Raw genomic sequence first — 21,889 nt, 5'->3', positions numbered from 1 at the left:
TGTACTTGAATCATTACAGCAGCTCTATTGGTTACAGAAAAATACTGATGAGAACCCAAATGCCCTTCAGTGGGTGAATGGCTGAACAAACTTTGGTATATCAATGCAACAGACTTATTACTCAGCAATAAGAAGGAATGAACTACTGATACATGCAACAACCTGAATGGACCTCAAGGGCTTTATGTTCAATAAAAAAAATCAGTCTCAAAAGATTACATGCTGTATGATTCCATTTATATAACATTCTTAAAATGACAAAACTATAGAGATGGAGAACGGGGTGGGGGGCAAGGAGGTGGGTGCCACTACAAAGGGTAGCACGAGGGAGTTCCTTCATGATAATAGAACAGTTCTCGATCGTGGTGGTGGTGGTGGTTACAAGCATCTATACACGGCATAAACTTGCATAGAACTACACACACACACACACAACACACGAACGCCGGTTAAAAAATGTTGAAACTTGAATAAGGTCAATAGGCTAGTTAATAGCAATGCACCAATGCCAATTACCTGGTTTTGATATTGTACTATAGCTACAGGACTTACACAAGACTCTTTGTACTATTTTTGCAATTGCCTATAATTATTTCAATATAAAAAGTTTAAACAAAAAAATGGCCCTGGGTACGAGAGTCTGAATTGGAACCTGGTCTGCCTGAATCTAAAATTTGTGTTACTTCCCTATGTACCCTACTGCCTACAAAATCTATTTTATTAAAATATACAAAATATGCATTATTTCCTACAGAGAAGAATATAATATATAGGAGGCTCATCCTGGGTCACATTTAAAGAACTCTAAGAAAGTTCAAAAAGTACTTTATTGGGAAAAAATTTTAAATATCAAATAATTTCATTAATAGCAACTAAGACCAGGTGTTCCCATGTCCAATATGGACATGGAAAGAGAGCTTTACAAGTGATAGAAAGTGATGACTGGGCTGCTTTGGCACCTTGACTGGGCACATTGCCTCTCATTCCCCTCTCACTAGAGGCAGCTCTGGAGTTGACTGCCATGTTGCCTTGTTCACCTGAAAGGTTAACAGCTGTTCCTCTCCCGACACACCAGGCAAACAAGCGGCACCGCAGAAAGCTGTAAAATAGAGTCATTACACTGTATATTTGGAATCTCTTTTCCATCTACCTGAGTACTTCCTGATGAGGTTGTCCTTGTGAGATGTAGAACATGGCCAAATTATAATTATCTCAGCCAGAGAAGTAAGCTAAAGGTGCCAAATGGTTTTTGGAAGTTGCTGCCTGCCTTTATATAAATTCATCAAACCCCTGTACACTAAGTGACAGCTACGAAAAATTACACATACAGGCAAGGACAAAGAATCAAAATAGTGATGGGATGTTTTCCTGTTAGTGATGTTTTCCTGTTTAGCACCATTTTATTTTATTTCGCTAAAAGTTACCCCCCAAATTATTTTTATTGATTGATCAGAAAAATATCAAATAAATCGTTTTTTTAAAATCAGAGCCAAAATTGTGTTCACTGTGTCAAGTCCCCAGTGCTGAATGTGCTATGGGTGCTACAAATCCAACTGCATATATTTCAATTTAATAAATACATAGTATCAGGTGTTTATTAAGAACATAAGGACAAGACATTGCTTAGGGAGATGACACAAAAAGTGAAAAAGACACTAGTCTGTAGCCGCAGTGAGGAGATAAACAGGTATACAGCTAACAAAATTCAGGAAAAACCGTAATTACTGATATTATGAAGTATGCTAACATGGCAAATTCAATGTTATGTTAATAACAAGAAAGAGAAAACTCATGAGAATGGTCTTAAGGTATTTAAGAAGGAAATAAATGTCATTGATTATACTCCGTAGGGCAGAACTGGGATCAATGGCTGGAAATTACAAGAATATAGAGGAAGGCTGGTGATGTATATATAGTTTTTAATTAATTTTAATTGTTTTAAATTAAAGTTCATATGTTTATAGACTTCAGGAACTTCCTAAATAAATCATTGGTAGGGACTTCCCTGGTGGTCCAGTGGTTAAGACTCTGCACTTCCACTGCAGGGGGTGCGGGTTTGGTCCCTGGCTGCCGAACTAGGATCCTGCATGCCACGTGGCACAGCCAAAAATAAATAAATAAATAAATCATTGATGACTTACTAACTACGAGAGTATCCGATGAAACCTCTGTACTGGAAAGGAGTTGATGAGACTCTTTCCAAGGGCCTGTCTTCTCCAGAGGCCCCTCGTATCACAGAAAGCATCTTGTTTACCCAGAGCCACAAATGAACAGCCCATAGAGACCAGATATAAGGGAGACTTGTAGGAACGAGGTGATCTGAGGATGGAATTGTATCCAAAAGGAGTGATTCACATTGGGTGCAGATTAAATGACCCAGACACATGCTCTCTCATGAAGAGTTTACAGTTTACAGAGGTCCCAGAGGAGGAAGGAAATACAAAGGCATTAGAAGAAGAGAAAGAGAAAAACTGAGCTCTAATTACGGAAAAGCAGATACAGCACATAGGAACCGACAGTCACTTCCGAGAGAGGAACAGGCTGAGCAAGCTTCCACACTTCCTGCTGGCCAACACTATGCTGTATCCTGAACAGTGCTCCACTTCTCCGTGAGACCTGTCCGTTCACCTACCAAGGCCTACTATCTTTTGTGAATTTACTCAATCACCAGAGGGAAACCTGAGACAACGTTGAACTTCATCTGAATTCTGTACTCCTGGAAAGCAAAGACTGTCAAGAAATTACCCCCCACCCGCTTTGTGTTCCTGGAAACAGCTTACTGCAAAGAACCACTCTTCCCCATGTAACTTAGATAAAACTCACGATGACCCCTTGTAACCTATGACAAGACCAAGACACAGACACTCCAAATTCCCATTGTTTATCTCATAAATGATTAGCTGAACTATTTGTCCCCACTGACCATTCTGGTCGATCAATGCCTGTTAACTGGACTTGACCTAAATTTATTCAGGCTTCTCTCCTTCCTCCAAGCCCCTGAACTTTGGGCCACCCTTGAGCAATAGAAGGTGAGCAACCCCTCTTTAAAGACTCCCTCCCAATAATCAGCTGGCCTCAAGGAAAAACATTCCCTGATCAACTGTCCAGTCATGCCACCCTCTCATCCCACTGTCCCACATCCAATTCATTCCAGCCTGTTCACTTCTCCCTGAAAAAGAAAAGCCCTTTTCTGCTTGAACTGAGATGCTTATAGATCTCATGGTCAAAGTGGTTCTTCCTACTGCAATATTCCTCCTCTTCCTATTGAGATAACCCTCGACCCCTTATTATAATAATCTTTTTGAATAAAGCCTCTTCTTTTTACCTAAGTCTAGATTTGTTTTTGACACTTTCAACTTGCAAAGAGCCTAACTTTACAAACCACAAACTGAAATAATTAAATATCCTCTTATTATTGATATTTATTTTTATAGAATCACAACTATTATGTATTTCTTGACATACACCCACATAATAAAATATATAGAATATACAGACCCCCATAAAATAAACTAAAATTAAACGTAAGTTAACTCTGTTATTCTCCCAATGTTTGAAAACAAAAATTACTTAAGATCATTAATTACTAAAATAATTAAAATAAAGCATTAAAAACAAGCATGAAAAGTTGAAACCAACCAACTGAGGTTTGGAAATTGCGGAAATAATTTCTTTATATTTTACTTTTGTCTTCTGTAGATCAATCATCTCTTTACAAAGTCAAAAGAAGAAAAAGTCTGATGAACTTGTTTCTATGTTGGCCAACTATTAACTCAAGCATTAAACCAACTATAATACAGCTGCTAAAGTTCTTTCTGAAGAACTTTCTGCCAACAATGTCACTTTTCCAGTGTTCCAGTACCCTAGTTTCAACTTAGCATGGATACCATGTAGAGTTAGCACGTTAACTGTATCACATACACAAAATAAACCTTCAATGTTTTTAATGAAGAAGGTAAATACGTGATATTTCTATTCCTGAAGGGATATTTTTTTCTAAAATACCTCTATTCCTATTTATGAAAAAATATTTTTCAATAATAAATACTCATATTATAAGCAGATAGGGCAGGGGGTCCCCAGAGAAAGAGAACCAGGCATGGCTTTCTTGACTTAAGAGAGGCCATTTTTGGCCTAAGTCATTTTGTGATCTAAGCCTGGTCACAATGCTTGCCTTTGAACAGGTCTCAGTAATTAATGATTTTAAGGGAAGTGAAAGAATGCAAGAACAAAGGAAAAGCAGTCAAGAAACAATAGTTCAGCGATAAAACAGAGTCCTAGCTCCTCCTCAAGGGATATATGTAATAATCTGTATGAGTTCTGCAGGAACTAAGGCCCCCATGAAGGTGGAGGATGGAATGATGATGACAACCTTTTCTGACTTCAATCAACTAAAGCTTTGACTCTGTTGACCTTTGCCCCAATTCTATTCTGAATTCTCCTCTGCTCAAGCCTCTTCATGAATACACATACACCACTCAAGTCCCTTCATGAGTACGCAAGTACCCTTAGCTTAAAACTTCCCCAGTTTTGCTGTTCTGCGAGACACTGCTTTGGAAAAGATCCCTGGTGTTCTCCTTACTTGTTGCAAGTAATAAGTCCTTCCTTCTCCCAATCTTTGGCTTGGTTGTGTCTTTTGGCCTGACACCCACCAAGACTCGAACCCAGCTTTAGGGTAACAGTATAACGAATACATCACAAAAAATCAACTACTCACCAGCATTGACTATAGCATCTACCTCTAGCAATGTGATGTCACCTCTATAGAGAGAAACTTCTTCACTCAAACTTTTCTTCACCTGTGATGTTTCCTGAGTATTTTCTTCTGTAATAAAGAAGGAATATATATTAATAGTAATATTCTTATTTAATTTAATAAAGACAATTTTAATACAAGAGCCAATATGGGTCACACTCGGATACATTAGACAAGTGGAAATAAATGTGTAAGTACCAGGGGTGTGACTTATTCTCTATTTGTTGTGTATTCCCCAATACAAATGCAGTATCACATACATAATAGGCATTCAATAAATTTAGGCATGTTATATAGGTCAACAAAAAGTTCAATGTTTACTATTAATATTATAAAAATATCAATTTTAAGATATAATTATGTACCACTGGTTTCACAAGAAGATGAGAAAAAGATGTGTAACTACCAAGACAAAATAAATTTTTACAATGAACGAGCTTACTTCTATTTTGTTCTAATTACCTAAAATGCATCCTTGAAAAGAATATTTAATAAGAAAAAAAAAATTTACGTTCAGCTCTTTGCTACTTCTAAGTAATAAGCTGTCCCTCGTAATGGTATGGATCAAGCACATTTGAAAGTGTGAAACTGCTCCTTTATCAAATTCTATAAACCTTTCACTCTAGAGGGCGCTGCTAGATTGAAAAGAGAAAAAGCTCTGTCCTGCACACAACAGCCAGAAAGCTGGTATATTTAAAACAAGCCAAAACATTATCTTCTAAAACCTGACATATTTTTTAATGTTTTTGAGGAGTATTAAAATCTGAATTTTCATGTATTCTTTAACAGATAATAATGTTAAAATATATTCAACGAAGTTATATAAAATCAATGTTTTAAAATACATTAAATGCTATACATAAAAAGCTTTTTAATATAACTTTAGGAAAGATGATTTATAAATTTAAAAATTTTAAACTCATGATCTATGAGTTTAATCTTTCAAGGGGGAAGGTAATGCTATTGATTCACAAAGACACTGTAAATGAGCTTGCAATAATGAGGTATGTAGGGGATTTGAGGTGATAGGTTACAAGACACTTAAATTGTCTTCGGCCCCGATAACCAAAGAAAAAAATGGCCAAGACGAAGGAAATGACCTGTGGCCATAAAAGTGATCTTTCCTCTCTCTGCCTCCAAAGCATCCCCTTCTTTGCAATCACTTTTCTCCTTAAAGGATTCTAATCAATTATTCATTGGTGGTAGTAGCAGTAGTAGTAATAATAATAAGTAGAAGAATAATGTGGGAGAATTGTACATTAAAAGAGTAAAGAAAGACTTTAGAAGACCTCAAAATAGAAAACACTTACAGCTGACTTGACCACCTCAGGGACCCCTAGAGTGCTGTTTCCCTGAGTCAGGTAAAGACTAAGAGTTCAGGCTTTACCACCAGACTAACTGTTCAATTCTTGGTTCTGCCAATTAACAACTGGGTGACCTTGGATAAGTTATATATTTTCGCCATGCCTCAGTTCATAAATTACTGTCTCCTTTACAGTTAACATGAGTTCATTACACTTAGAATAATGTTTGGTCCAGAGTAAGCTCTCAACAAACATGCCCCTTTTTTTACAAAGGTTTTACAGAGGTGACAAATATTATTTCAGCATCCATACTGAAATACCACAATAGTTTTTAAATATTTTCAACATTTATTATTATTATTATTCCCTATCAGTGAAAGAGATCGTATTTTGTTTGTGCTCTTACTAATCTGTCAATGCCTGGTCCAATGACAAAGACTTTGAGCAAGAAGACCTTGAGTTCCATGACCAATCAATTTCTATTCTTACTACTTTTACCAAATTAGAAAGTCCTGATTCCCAATTAAAGGTTGTTGGATGATAATAAATATTTGGTGGCTTTGTCAGAAAATTCTGGATATCTGGACTACTGTAAACCTAGAAATTATAAAGACTTCTCACTGATGATGAGTTTTAAAACTCCATCGGGGCTTCCCTGGTGGCGCAGTGGTTGAGAGTCAGCCTGCCGATGCAGGGGACACGCGTTCGTGCCCGGGTCTGGGAAGATCCCACATGCCGCGGAGCGGCAAGGCCCGTGAGCCATGGCCGCTGAGCCTGCACGTCCGGAGCCTGTGCTCCGCAGCGGGAGAGGCCACAACAGTGAGAGGACCGCGTACCACAAAAAAAAAAAAAAAAAAAAAACTCCATCAGGCATTAAATTGATAAACATATCACAAATGAAAGCAGAAAGATTGACTGTTTCAACTTGGGAGACAGAGTAAATCGATTCCTGATCTATCCTCTAGTTGCGTTTAGTTCTAAAAAGTATTTCTTCATTTTCTTATGAAGCATTATGTATGTAATATTGCATTTATAGTCATGTAAGACTTTTAAACATATGTGGCAACAAATCATGTATTTTTTTCCAGAAGTAAAGAAATTGTTAAAGAATTGTTTTAGAAAGCATCAAAGTTTAAACCATTTAATTCACAGTTCAGTTTTCTTAAAACAAATCATAATCTCTCAACTTCAAACTTTAAAAATGGGACATTTTGAGCCTAAAGGTTCAAACAATTCAACATATTAAATAAATATATTGCTATGACATGTCATTCAAGTAAGTTACTCAAAATGGTCTTATTAGAATTATTAGCATCATGAGGAAATATCTTTATCTCTCTTTCATTTTAAAAATTCACATGAGCATCTTTTTTCCTCAGAGCCAGATTTATACCTACCTGCTGTCCAACCCCTCACATGGTATATCAAAAAGGCATAAATGTACTCAAAAACTACAATTTGATAGTATTAAAAATTATCAGTATTTCCTCCAACAATAAACCAAAACCAAATGGCATATTTTTGACCACCAAGTGTTCTCTGTAAATATAACAATGTAAATTATCATTACAGGCCACATCTTTTACTTGAATAGCAACGTACCACCTTCCTTTTCATACAACTGTGTTCCACCAGCACTGATCCCAAAGTGTCTTTTCCCATATCCTGGGTTTTCAATGATAAATAGGACAGAAAACTGTCAAGCACTGCTCCCTCATAGACATTCTATATGTACACAAAGCACTGATTCACATTTTGTACATCAGTGGCTTTATCCAGCTGAAAGTTAAAATATCTGTCAGTGTGCATATGTGATAGTAATTGTTTTTCCAGATTGTATCCTATTGATATTGTAAAAAAAAAAGTTTTTTTCCAGAACTACCACAAAAAGGGAAAAGAGATCTCAGTACAGAACTGGGCTCAGTTACCAATACAGCAAGGACAAGTGGGGATTTATAACCAAGGAGCAGAGTGGGGATCAGTGGAAGGAAAATTACTAAGAGAAAACTTTGGGGGTGAGGGAAGATTTTGGTTAAACACACAATTCTTGCTAAAGGCAAGCCAGGGTGGTCAGATATCACCTAGGGTATGAGGGGGGATGCAGAATTTTATTAGATATGGAGAGTGACCAGATAGCAAGGATGAGAAAGTCTCTCTAAATTGATTTAGCAGGATTCTTGCTAAAATTGGACAATGCAGGTCTGGCAAGGATGGGGCCTAGTTGAAAAAAGGGTTTGGTGGAACCTGACTAAAGTTTAGTTAAGGGAGAGAGTCTTTGTCAGTCCCTGCTCTTATTTGAGGAAAGAGAGACTTCCTTCCTTTGAACAATGTAAGTCCATTTCTCATTAGGTTGCCTTTTGTCCTTTAAGGACCAGCTGAACCATTGGTTGAGACTTGGTAGTAGAGGATTTCTGGTGCAAGCAGTCAGGCATTTAATGAGGGAAATTCCCATGAAAAGAAAAAGAAAAACAAAGATCAATGGTTGGAGCACACTATAAAACTAGTTTCTGATTCCAGAGGGCAGACAGTTGAGAAGATATCTACATGTTGGGCTTGAAGCATCATTTGCAGTTTCACTGTCCTTGGTGATCGCATCAGGTGTTCCAGCAAACTTTCTGAAAGGCCCACACAATAGCAAGCATGAAAGTTGTACATACATGATCTGTTGTGGTGATTTCTTTGAAGTTTATATCAGGTCATCCAGCTTCAGCTTGCAGGGCTTCAAGAAAGGGGCAGTTTTAGATCTCAATGAGGCCAAATAAGGAGGAGGGGAGAAAAATTGGAAACATTTTGGAGAGCTGTAGCCAGATACTGGAGGAAACTAGAAAATTGACAACATGTGCAAGACAATGAGCAAGACTGGAATTTAATAACCCAAAAGGGTGCACTACAGTTTTCCACTGAAACCTAAAATGTCTCTCTACAGTCACCCCCCCCACCCCATTTTTTTCTTGTTTACAAAATAAGTCTGGTCTCATTAGATTTGGTCTGATTATTTACATAAATGCAGCAAGAACGGTCACTGACCACTTAGGCCTTTCAAGCTTGCTTTGCTGGAACTTTTCATAAAGAATCTCAAATTAGACTTTTCAAAGCCTCTCAAGGCTAGGAAGCACATCCAAGAACTCACCACCAGATTTAGCCTGTAATACCTACACATTTGGGTAAATTCCTCTCTTCTCAAGGTTCCAAGAATATCCTAAGGTTCCCGGGCTTGATAGGAAGTGACCTTCCTTACTCATCTGTAAGGCTGGGAACTCTATAAACCAGGTACCAGACTGGTTTCTCCCAAAGGGCTTTGTAAGCATTGGCTCTATAATGCAAATCTTAGTTCCTTAAAACTATCTGATAACATGAGATTCTATATCTTTGAGATTATCATTCACAAATATGACATTCCAACCAAAGTCTATACAACTAATTTTTCCAATTATGTCCTGTTACAAGGAAGACAGATTCTTATTGAACCTATACAAATAAAGTCACTGCCATGAAAATAAGAATACTCAATAGAGTTTCTGAATTCTAGAGAGATCAGGTAGGGAGAAAAGCTAAATGTTTCATTTCTGTTTACAAAAGTATAATTAACTAAATTGTCATGAGTTACAGAGAGCTTGAGAAAAGATAAAAAGGGGTTCCTTAAAACATTAAAGAACCAGTATTGTTCCTTATCAATAACCACAAAAATCATAATCATTCTTCGTCATTAGTTCATTCAGTCCCATGTAACTGATTTCTTTCTTTCCCCCAGCGTTATTTAATGTGTTGGAACAACAACAACAACAAAAAATCCACATACTTTCTTTATTCCATTAAAACAACAACTACATTAAGTAATCTTATATACTGAGATCTCTTTCTGAATTCTCTATTCTGTTCTACTAAACATTTTTTTATAGTATATTCTTTTTTTTCTTCTTCATGTAATGGATTTTTGTTCTGCTTGATCTTGGGTTAGCATTTTTTTTGTTTTGTTTTGTTTTGTTTAAACCAGTCAGCTTCTCCATTAGTTCTGGAAATCCTTACTTGGTCCAGCAGTACAGTCTCTAAGTTATTTAAGCAATAATGTCTTTAGAAGCCTATACCCTAGAGTACTTTCCATAGTCCTTTCCATGGATCTCTGAAATAGTCACTTTTTGTTGAAGACAAAGCACTCTTGCCTGTAGCTGACTGCAAGAGCTTTCAGGGAAGAATCAGAGTAAAATAAAAATTATCTGTGAATGATAAAAGACTTAAAAATGGTCATTGTTAAAGATCTGAAGAGAGTTTATTATAAAAATGATATAACTAACAAGGGAATCTGGTTATTTCTATGACATACAATGTTTAAATAACTCGAATTATAACTGACAAAATTATACCAGGACATAAGATGGATAAAAAGGATACTGGCAAATTTCTATGAACTTCATACAATTTCTGAAATATATATAGTAAAAATTTTTACCCACACAAATATAACCATGGGAAATTTAAGCATCATTTCTTTTTGGACAATGTTTCCCATGTAATGTAATATATCAAATAAATCAAAATTTTTTAAGATTTTTTTTTTTTTTTGGTACGTAGGCCTCTCACTGCCGCGGCCTCTCCCGTTGCAGAGCACAGGCTCCGGACGCGCAGGCCCAGCGGCCATGGTTCAGGGGCTCAGCCACTCCGCGGCACGTGGGATCCTCCCAGACCGGGGCACGAACCCTCGTCCCCTGCATCAGCAGGCGGACTCTCAACCACTGCGCCGCCAGGGAAGTCCAAGATTTTTTTTTTGATGTGGACCATTTTTGAATTTGTTACAATATTGCTTCTGTTTTATCTGTCGGTTTTGTTGGCCGTGAGGCATGTGGGATCTTAGCTCCCTGACCAGGGATCGAACCCACACCCCCTGCATTGGAAGGCGAAGTCTTAACCACTGGACCTCCAGGGAAGCCCCCTTAAACCAAATTATTTTTTTACTTTTCCTTCTTTACAAGGTGAAAAAACAAATCTGTTGAGATTTTCCAGGAACCCTCTGGGAGATATCTATCTCAGAGTTCAAGATTTCATTTAGGATTTGCTTTGGGGAACATAATAAAAACAACATAAAGCACAGGAAATTATTTTGATAAGACATAGAATCTTTGTTCCTAAGTAGATTACTTAAAAGATAAAGAAAATCCTTTTATGATCTCTTATTAAGATCAGACTAATAATCCAAGAAAACTTCATTACTTTAACAGAGAGAAAAAACCCAACTCTAGTTTTGCATCAGTACATTATTGGGCTCATTTAAAAACAAAAAACAAATAAATTCATTCAATCTTAGCTAATTTGATCACAGATTAGCTCTTCTGCAAACCTTCTTTAACTCTATATCCATTCAGGTTTTCTCCTATATTTTTTCTCTTTCTCGTTCTGAAATAAGCAGTGATCTCAATTTAGAATAAAATGACTCTCTTTTTGCTTAACAACAACAACGAAAATCCTTCATTCCTCACAAACCTTGCATAAAGAGTTGTTTCTCTTATTGTTTATTATTTTTAGTAGTTTCATTTATATACATTAATTATAATTTTTAACTAATTTTTATTTTACAGAGAAGACTAAGAAGTAGAAAATTGCAAATTGTCACATGCCAGCATTCTGTAGCAGGCTAGCAAATTTTATACATTTACCATCTTTCAATTTCTAGAGACGTGTTTTTATATGGCAAAAGGACATTTATTAACAGATTCAAATACATTTAGCTTCTCTATATCACATTAAAATAAAGAAGCCAACCTATATAAACAAAGTTATGTTCAGCAATTAGTATTTCAGTAGTTTATTTTACTTAGAAATAACCTAGATTTTTATAATGAATATCTATACTTAATTTAACATAAGTCTAGGGTTACAAGGTACTAAAAAGATTTTGGAAACTATTTTTATGCAGACATATGACATAAAACAAAGCTCACCATCATCTCAAGTTATCTCTCTGTTAACTATTTTTACAGCACATGCATGTTAGGCAAGTTTGCAAAAGCAAAACCTAAAAAAGTTAAACACGTGGATTTTCTTTTACTGCTACACTTGATATACAAGAAGTCATGGATAACAAGGAATTCATTTTTACTACATCTTTACTTGTATATTTGGTCTTGGGTTGAATTTATAATATTTATAATCTTAAACATCTAGTAGATATAACATAAGCTTATTTGACTAGTAAACCCAAGTACAACAAAAATGTATGCTTGTATTATACTTAACTGCTGATAACTCAGAAGACATACCTGTTTTTTTAAACCAACAATATTAAACTAGTCTTATTTACCAGAGGTTTACCCAAGTCATGTAAACTTGAAAAGTTTTTGGGTTAGTTTCTATATTTCTGGGAGTTTTAGGAATATTTAACTTATATAATGCTAATTTAATCTCTAAGCTAATTTGCATAGAGCTCCTTCATGGGATTTTATGAATTTGGTAACACCATCCAAAAGTAGAAAAATATCATATACACATAAATGCATATGTACGTAAACATACATACAGACAGATGCAAACAGAGACCTTATAGCTTTCACACTAAAATTTTAGCCATGAGTCAGGTAAATATAGTAATATACTCTGGTCTTTGCTCCCCTTGATATTTTTATCCAAATTTTGTTTCTGGCAGAAGGAGCAAGTTAAGGTTACCTGTTCAATACGAGGGCTAATGCTTTTTACTGGTATTTGTGGAGGAGACTTTCAAGATTTTTCATTTGCCCTGATATGTAATCTTATTGAGGCTGTGGACTAAACTTTAGGTAAGAAACTGACAGGAGACATCAAGCAGCTGCCTGGCTGTCCCCAAAGCTTTTCTGAGTGGACAAAACATCCAGTCTGTTTTCAATCACCTTTTCTTCCTTTTGAGCCTCAAGTAGTAGCTTTCAGGGGCCCCTGAGTTCCTTGAGAGTCCCCAGTTGGGAGCAGGGGGCCTAAAGTTCAAGTGACTATATGAGCTGAGGAGCTTAAGTAGGAAGAGAAAAGTCTGGCAGCAGGAGAGGAGGGATGAAGAAGATAGGGGTTTTGAAGAGGGATATATCAAAGGATTTAAATGGAACTGAAGGGAAAATCCAAGGTCTAAGAGGAGGAAGAAGGACCAGAAGGGAGAGGTCTTAGAGGATCCAGTCTGAGGAAATCTTGTTTCCCAAAGAAGCCAATGAAGTTCCAAATTATCCTTAGTAAAGTCATGCCAGCAAGAAAGGAAGTAGACAGTGATGGCAGAGCATATAGTCCTCAGGGGCTCAAGTGCAGGGAGGGGTTTCAGTGAACTGAGAAGCCCCCATGGGAGAAGCAGATCAAATAAAGAGAGAGAACAGAGAGGCCTTACAAAGAGCCAGGAAAAGCCTTTCCAGCCCAGGAGTGAATCTCTGCTTGAAATAAAGAGCCAGGAAGAAAGATTTCCAACCCAATAAGCACCTTTTTAACAAAGAAGCCTGGACCTCTAACCCAGCTTCAGAGAGTACACTTGGAATCTTAAGGTTAAAAATCTGTCCCTACTGTGCTTCAGCTGACAGTCACCTGGAGCTCTGGCTCAGTGGAGATCACCACCAGGTACTGGATCGCCAATGATCTCTACATCTCAAATGATCTCTACCTTTCCTTGTCTTTGAGCTATTTTATAATTCTGTAAATTGTAGAAAACAGATAATAATGCAAATGATTCTTGTCTGTGGAAATGCAAATAAATTATGTTCCCTTGAATGCAACTGATACTTTCCTATGGACAATTTGCATTTATTTGTAAATTCATTTCAGAGTTCCTTACTGTGTATATACGTGTGGTTCTTTAAATTCTCCTTTGAACCAGAGTTAAATAAAATTGTTGATAAATATTCAATTTACATTTGTATGAGTCATAATCTCATCTTTATAAAAACATTTCCCTCTAATACACATTTTCCTTTAGTTCTAGTTCATTTACTTAACTAATACTTGTATAGCATTTACTATGTGCCAGCTGCTGTTCTAATGCTTACAAATATTACCGCCTATAATCCTCATAACAAACCTATGTAGTACATATTACCACTATTCTCTCCATGTAGATAAGGAAGCTGAGGCATACAAAAAAGGAGGTCGATGGACCAAGTACACACAGCTGGTAAGTACAAACCTGGGATTTGAGCCCAGGTAGCCCATGCTCTTTACCAACAAGCTAGGCAGGCTCTCATTTACCTATTTTATTATAATGCATCCAACTCTGAATGAGGTATCTGTTATTTAGATCCTGTCTCTCCCTTTAGTTGCAAAATGCATCAATTTCACTCCCCCCAAAAAGCATTATTTACTTCTGCCCTAGAAAAAAAGAATAATAATGTTTATTGAAGTGGCTACCATACTTTGCAAATAATACAAGGACCTCAATGATTTCTTGCTACAATTTGCAAAATTTCATAACATACAACACACAAGGCATTAGAAAACCACATAATAAAATCAAATTTGCACATATTAATCATGGATTTTATTTGTACTTTCTCTTTTTCGTTTATTTATGCAAAATCATCAAACTTGCTGATTCATTTGTCCCAACACCTACTCTATTTGTACTGGGATTCACTTTACTATTTAAATTTATGACCTTATTCTGAGTTCTGGCATTTATGTTACTATTTCACCTCTTTTTTAGGCATAAATAAACCACTTTAGAGATAGTGATCCATTTTTATGTAGGAATATAATGCAATGCTATAGTAACAACAAAAGCAAATTTAATCAAATATACATTAACTCACTAATAACATTAAAATACCTTAGAGAAACAAACTTTGTTAATCAAATCTTAATTAAGATAAACTGACCAACATTCCCCTTGTTTTAAAAGCATAACCCTTAAGACTATAATATTGATAATATAATTTTCATAAAAATCATAGGTATATTTTACATTTCAAACTTTTAAAATGTATTGAACAAAACTGTCTCATCACTTTTCTTCTGAAACTGCCAAATTACCTAAAGACCATTTGATATACAGCTAACAGACCATCACTGGGTTCTCTGCTCAGAAGACTAAGATACTAGGAGATATTCACATGAAGTGCCTAGAACACTTCGAATTCTTATGTTCCCTCATATTAACATCCTCTATATTTTAGCACCCATGGGCATGATAACAAAAAAGCCACCAAGGGTGCCAATAAGTTGGCTGGTGATCTAATAACAAGGGCCCTATTGCCAGTTGACCTCTTTCATTCTGAGGATGCCAGTTAAAATCAGCTTGGTTTTAATCCAGCTCTGTATATACAAATTCAAATTAATATTCCCTCTCTCTAAAAATAAAACAGGGACTTCCGGGAAGATGGCAGAAGAGTAAGACGCGGAGATCACCTTCCTCTCCACAGATACACCAGAAATACATCTACGCGTGGAACAACTCCTACAGAACACCTACTGAACGCTGGCAGAAGACCTCAGACCTCCCAAAAGGCAAGGAACCCCCCACGTACCTGATTAGGGCAAAAGAAAAAACTAAACAGAGACAAAAGGATAGGGACGGGTCCTGCACCAGCGGGAGAGAGCTGTGAAGGAGGAAAAGTGTCCACACACTAGGAAGCCCCTTCGCGGGTGGAAACTTCGGGAGGCGGAGTGGGGGAGCTTGGGAGCCGCGGAGGAGAGCACAGCAACAGGGGTGCGGAGGGCAAAGCGGAGAGATTCCAGCGCAGAGGATCGGGCCGACCGGAACTCACCAGCCGAGAGGGTTGTCTGCTCGCCCGCTCGGGCGGGCGGGACTGGGAGCTGAGGCTCCGGCTTTTGTCGGAGCGCCCGGAGAGGACTGAGGTTGGCGGCGTGAACACAGCCTGCAGGGCATTGGTGCGCCGCGGCTGGCCGGGAGAGAGTCCGGGGTGGGGGGGGTCTGGACCTGCCGAAGAGGCAAGAGACTTTTACGTCCCTCTTTGTTTCCTGGTGCACGAGGAGAGGGGATTAAGAACGCTGCTTGAGAGAGCTCCAGGGACGGGCGCGAGCCGCGGCTAGGAGTGCGGAGCCCGGAGACGGACATGGGACGCTAAGGCCGCTGCTGCCGCCGCCGGGAGGCCTGGGTGCGAGCACAGGTCACTAGCCACACGCCCTTCCGGGGAGCCTGTGCAGCCCGCCACTGCCAGGGTCCCGGGATCCAGGGACGGCTCCCCGGCAGAGCGCACAGCGCGCCTCAGGCTGCAGCGTCACGCCGGCCTCTGCCGCTGCAGGCCCGCCCCGCACTCCATGACCCTCCCTACCCCCCGGCCTGGGTGAGCCAGAGCCTCCGAATCAGCGGCTCCTTTAACCTCGTCCTGTCTGAGCAGAGAACAGACGCCCTCCGGCGACCTACACGCACAGGCGGGGCCAAATCCAAAGCTGAGCCCCTGGGAACTATCAGAACAAAGAAGAGAAAGGGAAATCTCTCCCAGCAGCCTCAGAAGCAGCGGATTAAAGCTCCACAATCAACTTGATATACCCTGCATCTGTGGAATACCTGAATAGACAACGAATCATCCCAAATTAAGGAGCCCTGTGGATGAAAGGCTCTTGGTGCTGCAGCCAGGACTCAGTGCTGTGCCTCTGAGGTGGGAGAGCCAACTTCAGGACACTGGTCCACAAGAGGCCTCCCAGCTGCACATAATATCAAACAGCAAAAATCTCCCAGAGATCTCCATCTCAATGCCAGCACCCAGCTTCACTCAACGACCAGCAAGCTACAGTGCTGGACATCCTATGCCAAACAACTAGCAAGACAGGAACACAACCCCACCCATTAGCAGAGAGGCTGCCCAAAATCATAGTAAGTCTACAGACACCCCAAAACACACCACCAGATGTGGACCTGCCCACCAGAAAGACAAGATCCAGCCTCATACACCACAACACAGGCACTAGTATCCTCCACCAGGAAGCCTACACAACCCACTGAACCAACCTTAGCCACTGGGGACAGACACAAAAAACAACAGGAATTACGAACCTTCAGCCTGCAAAAAAGGAGACCCCAAACACAGTAAGATAAGCAAAATGAAAAGACAGAAAAACACACAGCAGATGAAGGAGCAAGATAAAAACCCACCAGACCTAACAAATGAAGAGGAAATAGGCAGTCTACCTGAAAAAGAATTCAGAATAATGATAGTAAGGTTGATCCAAAATCTTGGAGATAGAATGGACAATAGAATGGACAAATTGCAAGAATCAGTTAACAAGGACCTAGAAGAACTAAAGATGAAGCAAGCAACGATGAACAACACAATAAATGAAATTAAAAGTACTCTAGATGGGATCAATAGCAGAATAACTGAGGCAGAAGAACAGATAAGTGACCTGGAAGATAAAATAGTGGAAATAACTACTGCAGAGCAGAATAAAGAAAAAAGAATGAAAAGAACTGAGGACAGTCTCAGAGACCTCTGGGACAACATTAAACACACCAACATTCGAATTATAGGGGTTCCAGAAGAAGAAGAGAAAAAGAAAGGGACTGAGAAAATATTTGAAGAGATTATAGTTGAAAACTTCCCTAATATGGGAAAAGAAATCGTTAATCAAGTCCAGGAAGCACAGAGAGTCCCATACAGGATAAATCCAAGGAGAAATACGCCAAGACACATATTAATCAAATTGTCAAAAATTAAATACAAAGAAAACATATTAAAAGCAGCAAGGGAAAAACAACAAATAACACACAAGGGAACCCCCATAAGGTTAACAGCTGATCTTTCAGCAGAAACTCTGCAAGCCAGAAGGGAGTGGCAGGACATATTGAAAGTGTTGAAGGAGAAAAACCTGCAACCAAGATTACTCTACCCAGCAAGGATCTCATTCAGATTTGATGGAGAAATTAAAACCTTTACAGACAAGCAAAAGCTGAGAGAGTTCAGCACCACCAAACCAGCTCTACAACAACGGCTAAAGGAACTTCTCTAGGCAAGAAACACAAAAGAAGGAAAGGACCTACAATAACGAACCCAAAACAATTAAGAAAATGGGAATAGGAACACACATATCGATAATTACCTTAAATGTAAATGGACTAAATGCTCCCACCAAAAGACACAGATTGGCTGAATGGATACAAAAACAAGATGCATATATTTGCTGTCTACAAGAGACCCACTTCAGACCTAGAGACACATACAGACTGCAAGTAAGGGGATGGAAAAAGGTATTTCATGCAAATGGAAACCAAAAGAAAGCTGGAGTAGCAATTCTCATATCAGACAAAATAGACTTTAAAACAAAGACTATTAGAAGAGACAAAGAAGGACACTACATAATGATCAAGGGATCGATCCAAGAGGAAGATAAAACAATTGTAAATATTTATGCACCCAACATAGGTGCACCTCAATACATAAGGCAAATACTGACAACCATAAAAGGGGAAATCGACAGTAACACATTCATAGTAGGGTACTTTAACACCCCACTTTCACCAATGGAGAGATCATCCAAAATGAAAATAAATAAGGACACACAAGCTTTAAATGATACATTAAACGAGATGGAGTTAATTGATATTTATAGGACATTCCATCCAAAAACAACAGAATACACATTTTTCTCAAGTGCTCATGGAACATTCTCCAGGATAGATCATATCTTGGGTCACAAATCAAGCCTTGGTAAATTTAAGAAAATTGAAATTGTATCAAGTATCTTTTCTGACCACAACGCCATGAGACTAGATATCAATTACAGGAAAAGATCTGTAAAAAATACAAACACATGGAGGCTAAACAATACACTACTTAATAATGAAGTGATCACTGAAGGAATCAAAGAGGAAATCAAAAAATACCTAGAAACAAATGACAATGGAGACACAACGACCCAAAACCTGTGGGATGCAGCAAAAGCATTTCTAAGGGGGAAGTTTATAGCAATACAAGCCCACCTTAAGAAGCAGGAAACATCTCGAATAAACAACCTAACCTTGCACCTCAAGCAATTAGAGAAAGAAGAACAAAAAAACCCCAAAGCTAGCAGAAGGAAAGAAATCATAAAAATCAGATCAGAAATAAATGAAAAAGAAATGAAGGAAACAATAGCAAAGATCAATAAAACTAAAAGCTGGTTCTTTGAGAAGATAAACAAAATAGATAAAACACTAGCCAGACTCATTAAGAAAAAAAGGGAGACTACTCAAATCAATAGAATTAGAAATGAAAAAGGAGAGGTAACAACTGACACTGCAGAAATAAAAGAGATCATGAGAGATTACTACAAGCAACTCTATGCCAATAAAATGGACAATCTGGAAGAAATGGACAAATTCTTAGAAATGCACAACCTGCCAAGACTGAATCAGGAAGAAATAGAAAATATGAACAGACCAATCACAAGCACTGAAATTGAAACTGTGATTAAAAATCTTCCAACAAAGAAAAGCCCAGGACCAGATGGCTTCACAGGCGAATTCTATCAAACATTTAGAGAAGAGCTAACACCTATCCTTCTCAAACTCTTCCAAAATATAGCAGAGGGAGGAACACTCCCAAACTCCTTATACGAGGCCACCATCACCTTGATACCAAAACCAGACAAGGATGTCACAAAGAAAGAAAACTACAGGCCAATATCACTGATGAACATAGATGCAAAAATCCTCAACACAATACTAGCAAATAGAATCCAACAGCACATTAAAAGGATCATACACCATGATCAAGTGGGGTTTATTCCAGGAATGCAAGGATTCTTCAATATACGCAAATCTATCAATGTGATAAACCATATTAACAAACTGAAGGAGAAAAACCATATGATCATCTCAATAGATGCAGAGAAAGCTTTTGACAAAATTCAACACCCATTTATGATAAAAACCCTGCAGAAAGTAGGCATAGAGGGAACTTTCCTCAACATAATAAAGGCCATATATGACAAGCCCACAGCAAACATCATCCTCAATGGTGAAAAACTGAAAGCATTTCCACTAAGATCAGGAACAAGACAAGGTTGCCCACTCTCACCACTCTTATTCAACATAGTTTTGGAAGTTTTAGCCACAGCAATCAGAGAAGAAAAGGAAATAAAAGGAATCCAAATCGGAAAAGAAGAAGTAAAGCTGTCACTGTTTGCAGATGACATGATACTATACATGGAGAATCCTAAAGATGCTACCAGAAAACTACTAGAGCTAATCAATGAATTTGGTAAAGTGGCAGGATACAAAATTAATGCACAGAAATCTCTGGCATTCCTATATACTAATGATGAAAAATCTGAAAGTGAAATCAAGAAAACACTCCCATTTACCATTGCAACAAAAAGAATAAAATATCTAGGAATAAACCTACCTAAGGAGACAAAAGATCTGTATGCAGAAAATTATAAGACACTGATGAAAGAAATTAAAGATGATACAAATAGATGGAGAGATATACCATGTTCTTGGATTGGAAGAATCAACATTGTGAAAATGACTCTACTACCGAAAGCAATCTATAGATTAAATGCAATCCCTATCAAACTACCACTGGCATTTTTCACAGAACTAGAACAAAAAATTTTGCAATTTGTATGGAAACACAAAAGACCCCGAATAGCCAAAGCAATCTTGAGAACGAAAGAAGGAACTGGAGGAATCAGGCTCCCAGACTTCAGACTATACTACAAAGCTACAGTTATCAAAACGGTATGGTACTGGCACAAAAACAGAAAGATAGATCAATGGAACAGGATAGAAAGCCCAGAGATAAACCCACGCACATATGGTCACCTTATCTTTGACAAAGGAGGCAGAAATGTACCGTGGAGAAAGGACAGCCTATTCAATAAGTGGTGCTGGGAAAACTGGACAGCTACATGTAAAAGTATGAAGTTAGATCACTCCCTAACACCATACACAAAAATAAGCTCAAAATGGATTCAAGACCTAAATGTAAGGCCAGAAACTATCAAACTCTTAGAGGAAAACATAGGCAGAACACTCTATGACATAAATCACAGCAAGATTCTTTCTGACCCACCTCCTAGAGTAATGGAAATAAAAACAAGAGTAAACAAATGGGACCTAATGAAACTTAAAAGCTTTTGCGCAGCAAAGGAAACCATAAAGAAGACCAAAAGACAACCCTCAGAATGGGAGAAAATATTTGCAAATGAAGCAACTGACAGAGGATTGATCTCCAAAATTTATAAGCAGCTCATGCAGCTTAATAACAAAAAAACAAACAACCCAATCCAAAAATGGGCAGAAGACCTAAATAGACATTTCTCCAAAGAAGATATACAGAGTGCCAACAAACACATGAAAGAATGCTCAACATCACTAATCATTAGAGAAATGCAAATCAAAACTACAATGAGATATCATCTCACACCAGTCAGAATGGCTATCATCAAAAAATCTAGAAACAATAAATGCTGGAGAGGGTGTGGAGAAAAGGGAACCCTCTTACACTGTTGGTGGGAATGTAAATTGATACAGCCACTGTGGAGAACAGTATGGAGGTTCCTTAAAAAGCTACAAATAGAACTACCATATGACCCAGCAATCCCACTACTGGGCATATACCCTGAGAAAACCATAATTCAAAAAGAGTCATGTACCAAAATGTTCATTGCAGCTCTATTTACAATAGCCCAGAGATGGAAACAACCTAAGTGTCCATCATCGGATGAATGGATAAAGAAGATGTGGCACATACATACAATGGAATATTACTCAGCCATAAAAAGAAACGAAATTGAGCTATTTGTAATGAGGTGGATAGACCTAGAGTCTGTCATACAGAGTGAAGTAAGTCAGAAAGAGAGAGACAAATACCGTATGCTAACACATATATATGGAATTTAAAAAAAAAAAATGTCATGAAAAACCTAGGGGTGAAACAGGAATAAAGACACAGACTTA

At 38.0% G+C, this 21,889-nt stretch overlaps 1 protein-coding gene across 1 annotated transcript in view; it reads right to left on the bottom strand.

Moving 5' to 3' along the window:
- MACROD2 (mono-ADP ribosylhydrolase 2) overlaps positions 1 to 21,889 on the bottom strand; it is a gene marked incomplete at its 3' end in the record, with an annotated part of 1,984,281 nt that overhangs the window by 1,886,321 nt on the left and 76,071 nt on the right. Inside the window, 1 exon segment of the mRNA XM_079943661.1 lies at positions 4,718 to 4,825. Within this exon segment, the coding sequence (XP_079799787.1) occupies positions 4,718 to 4,825 (108 nt within the window).

The sequence above is a fragment of the Stenella coeruleoalba genome, assembly GCF_951394435.1.
Source record: "Stenella coeruleoalba genome assembly, chromosome: 15".
Classification (NCBI taxonomy): domain Eukaryota; kingdom Metazoa; phylum Chordata; class Mammalia; order Artiodactyla; family Delphinidae; genus Stenella; species Stenella coeruleoalba.
This window is presented reverse-complemented; position numbering and strand designations above follow the sequence as displayed.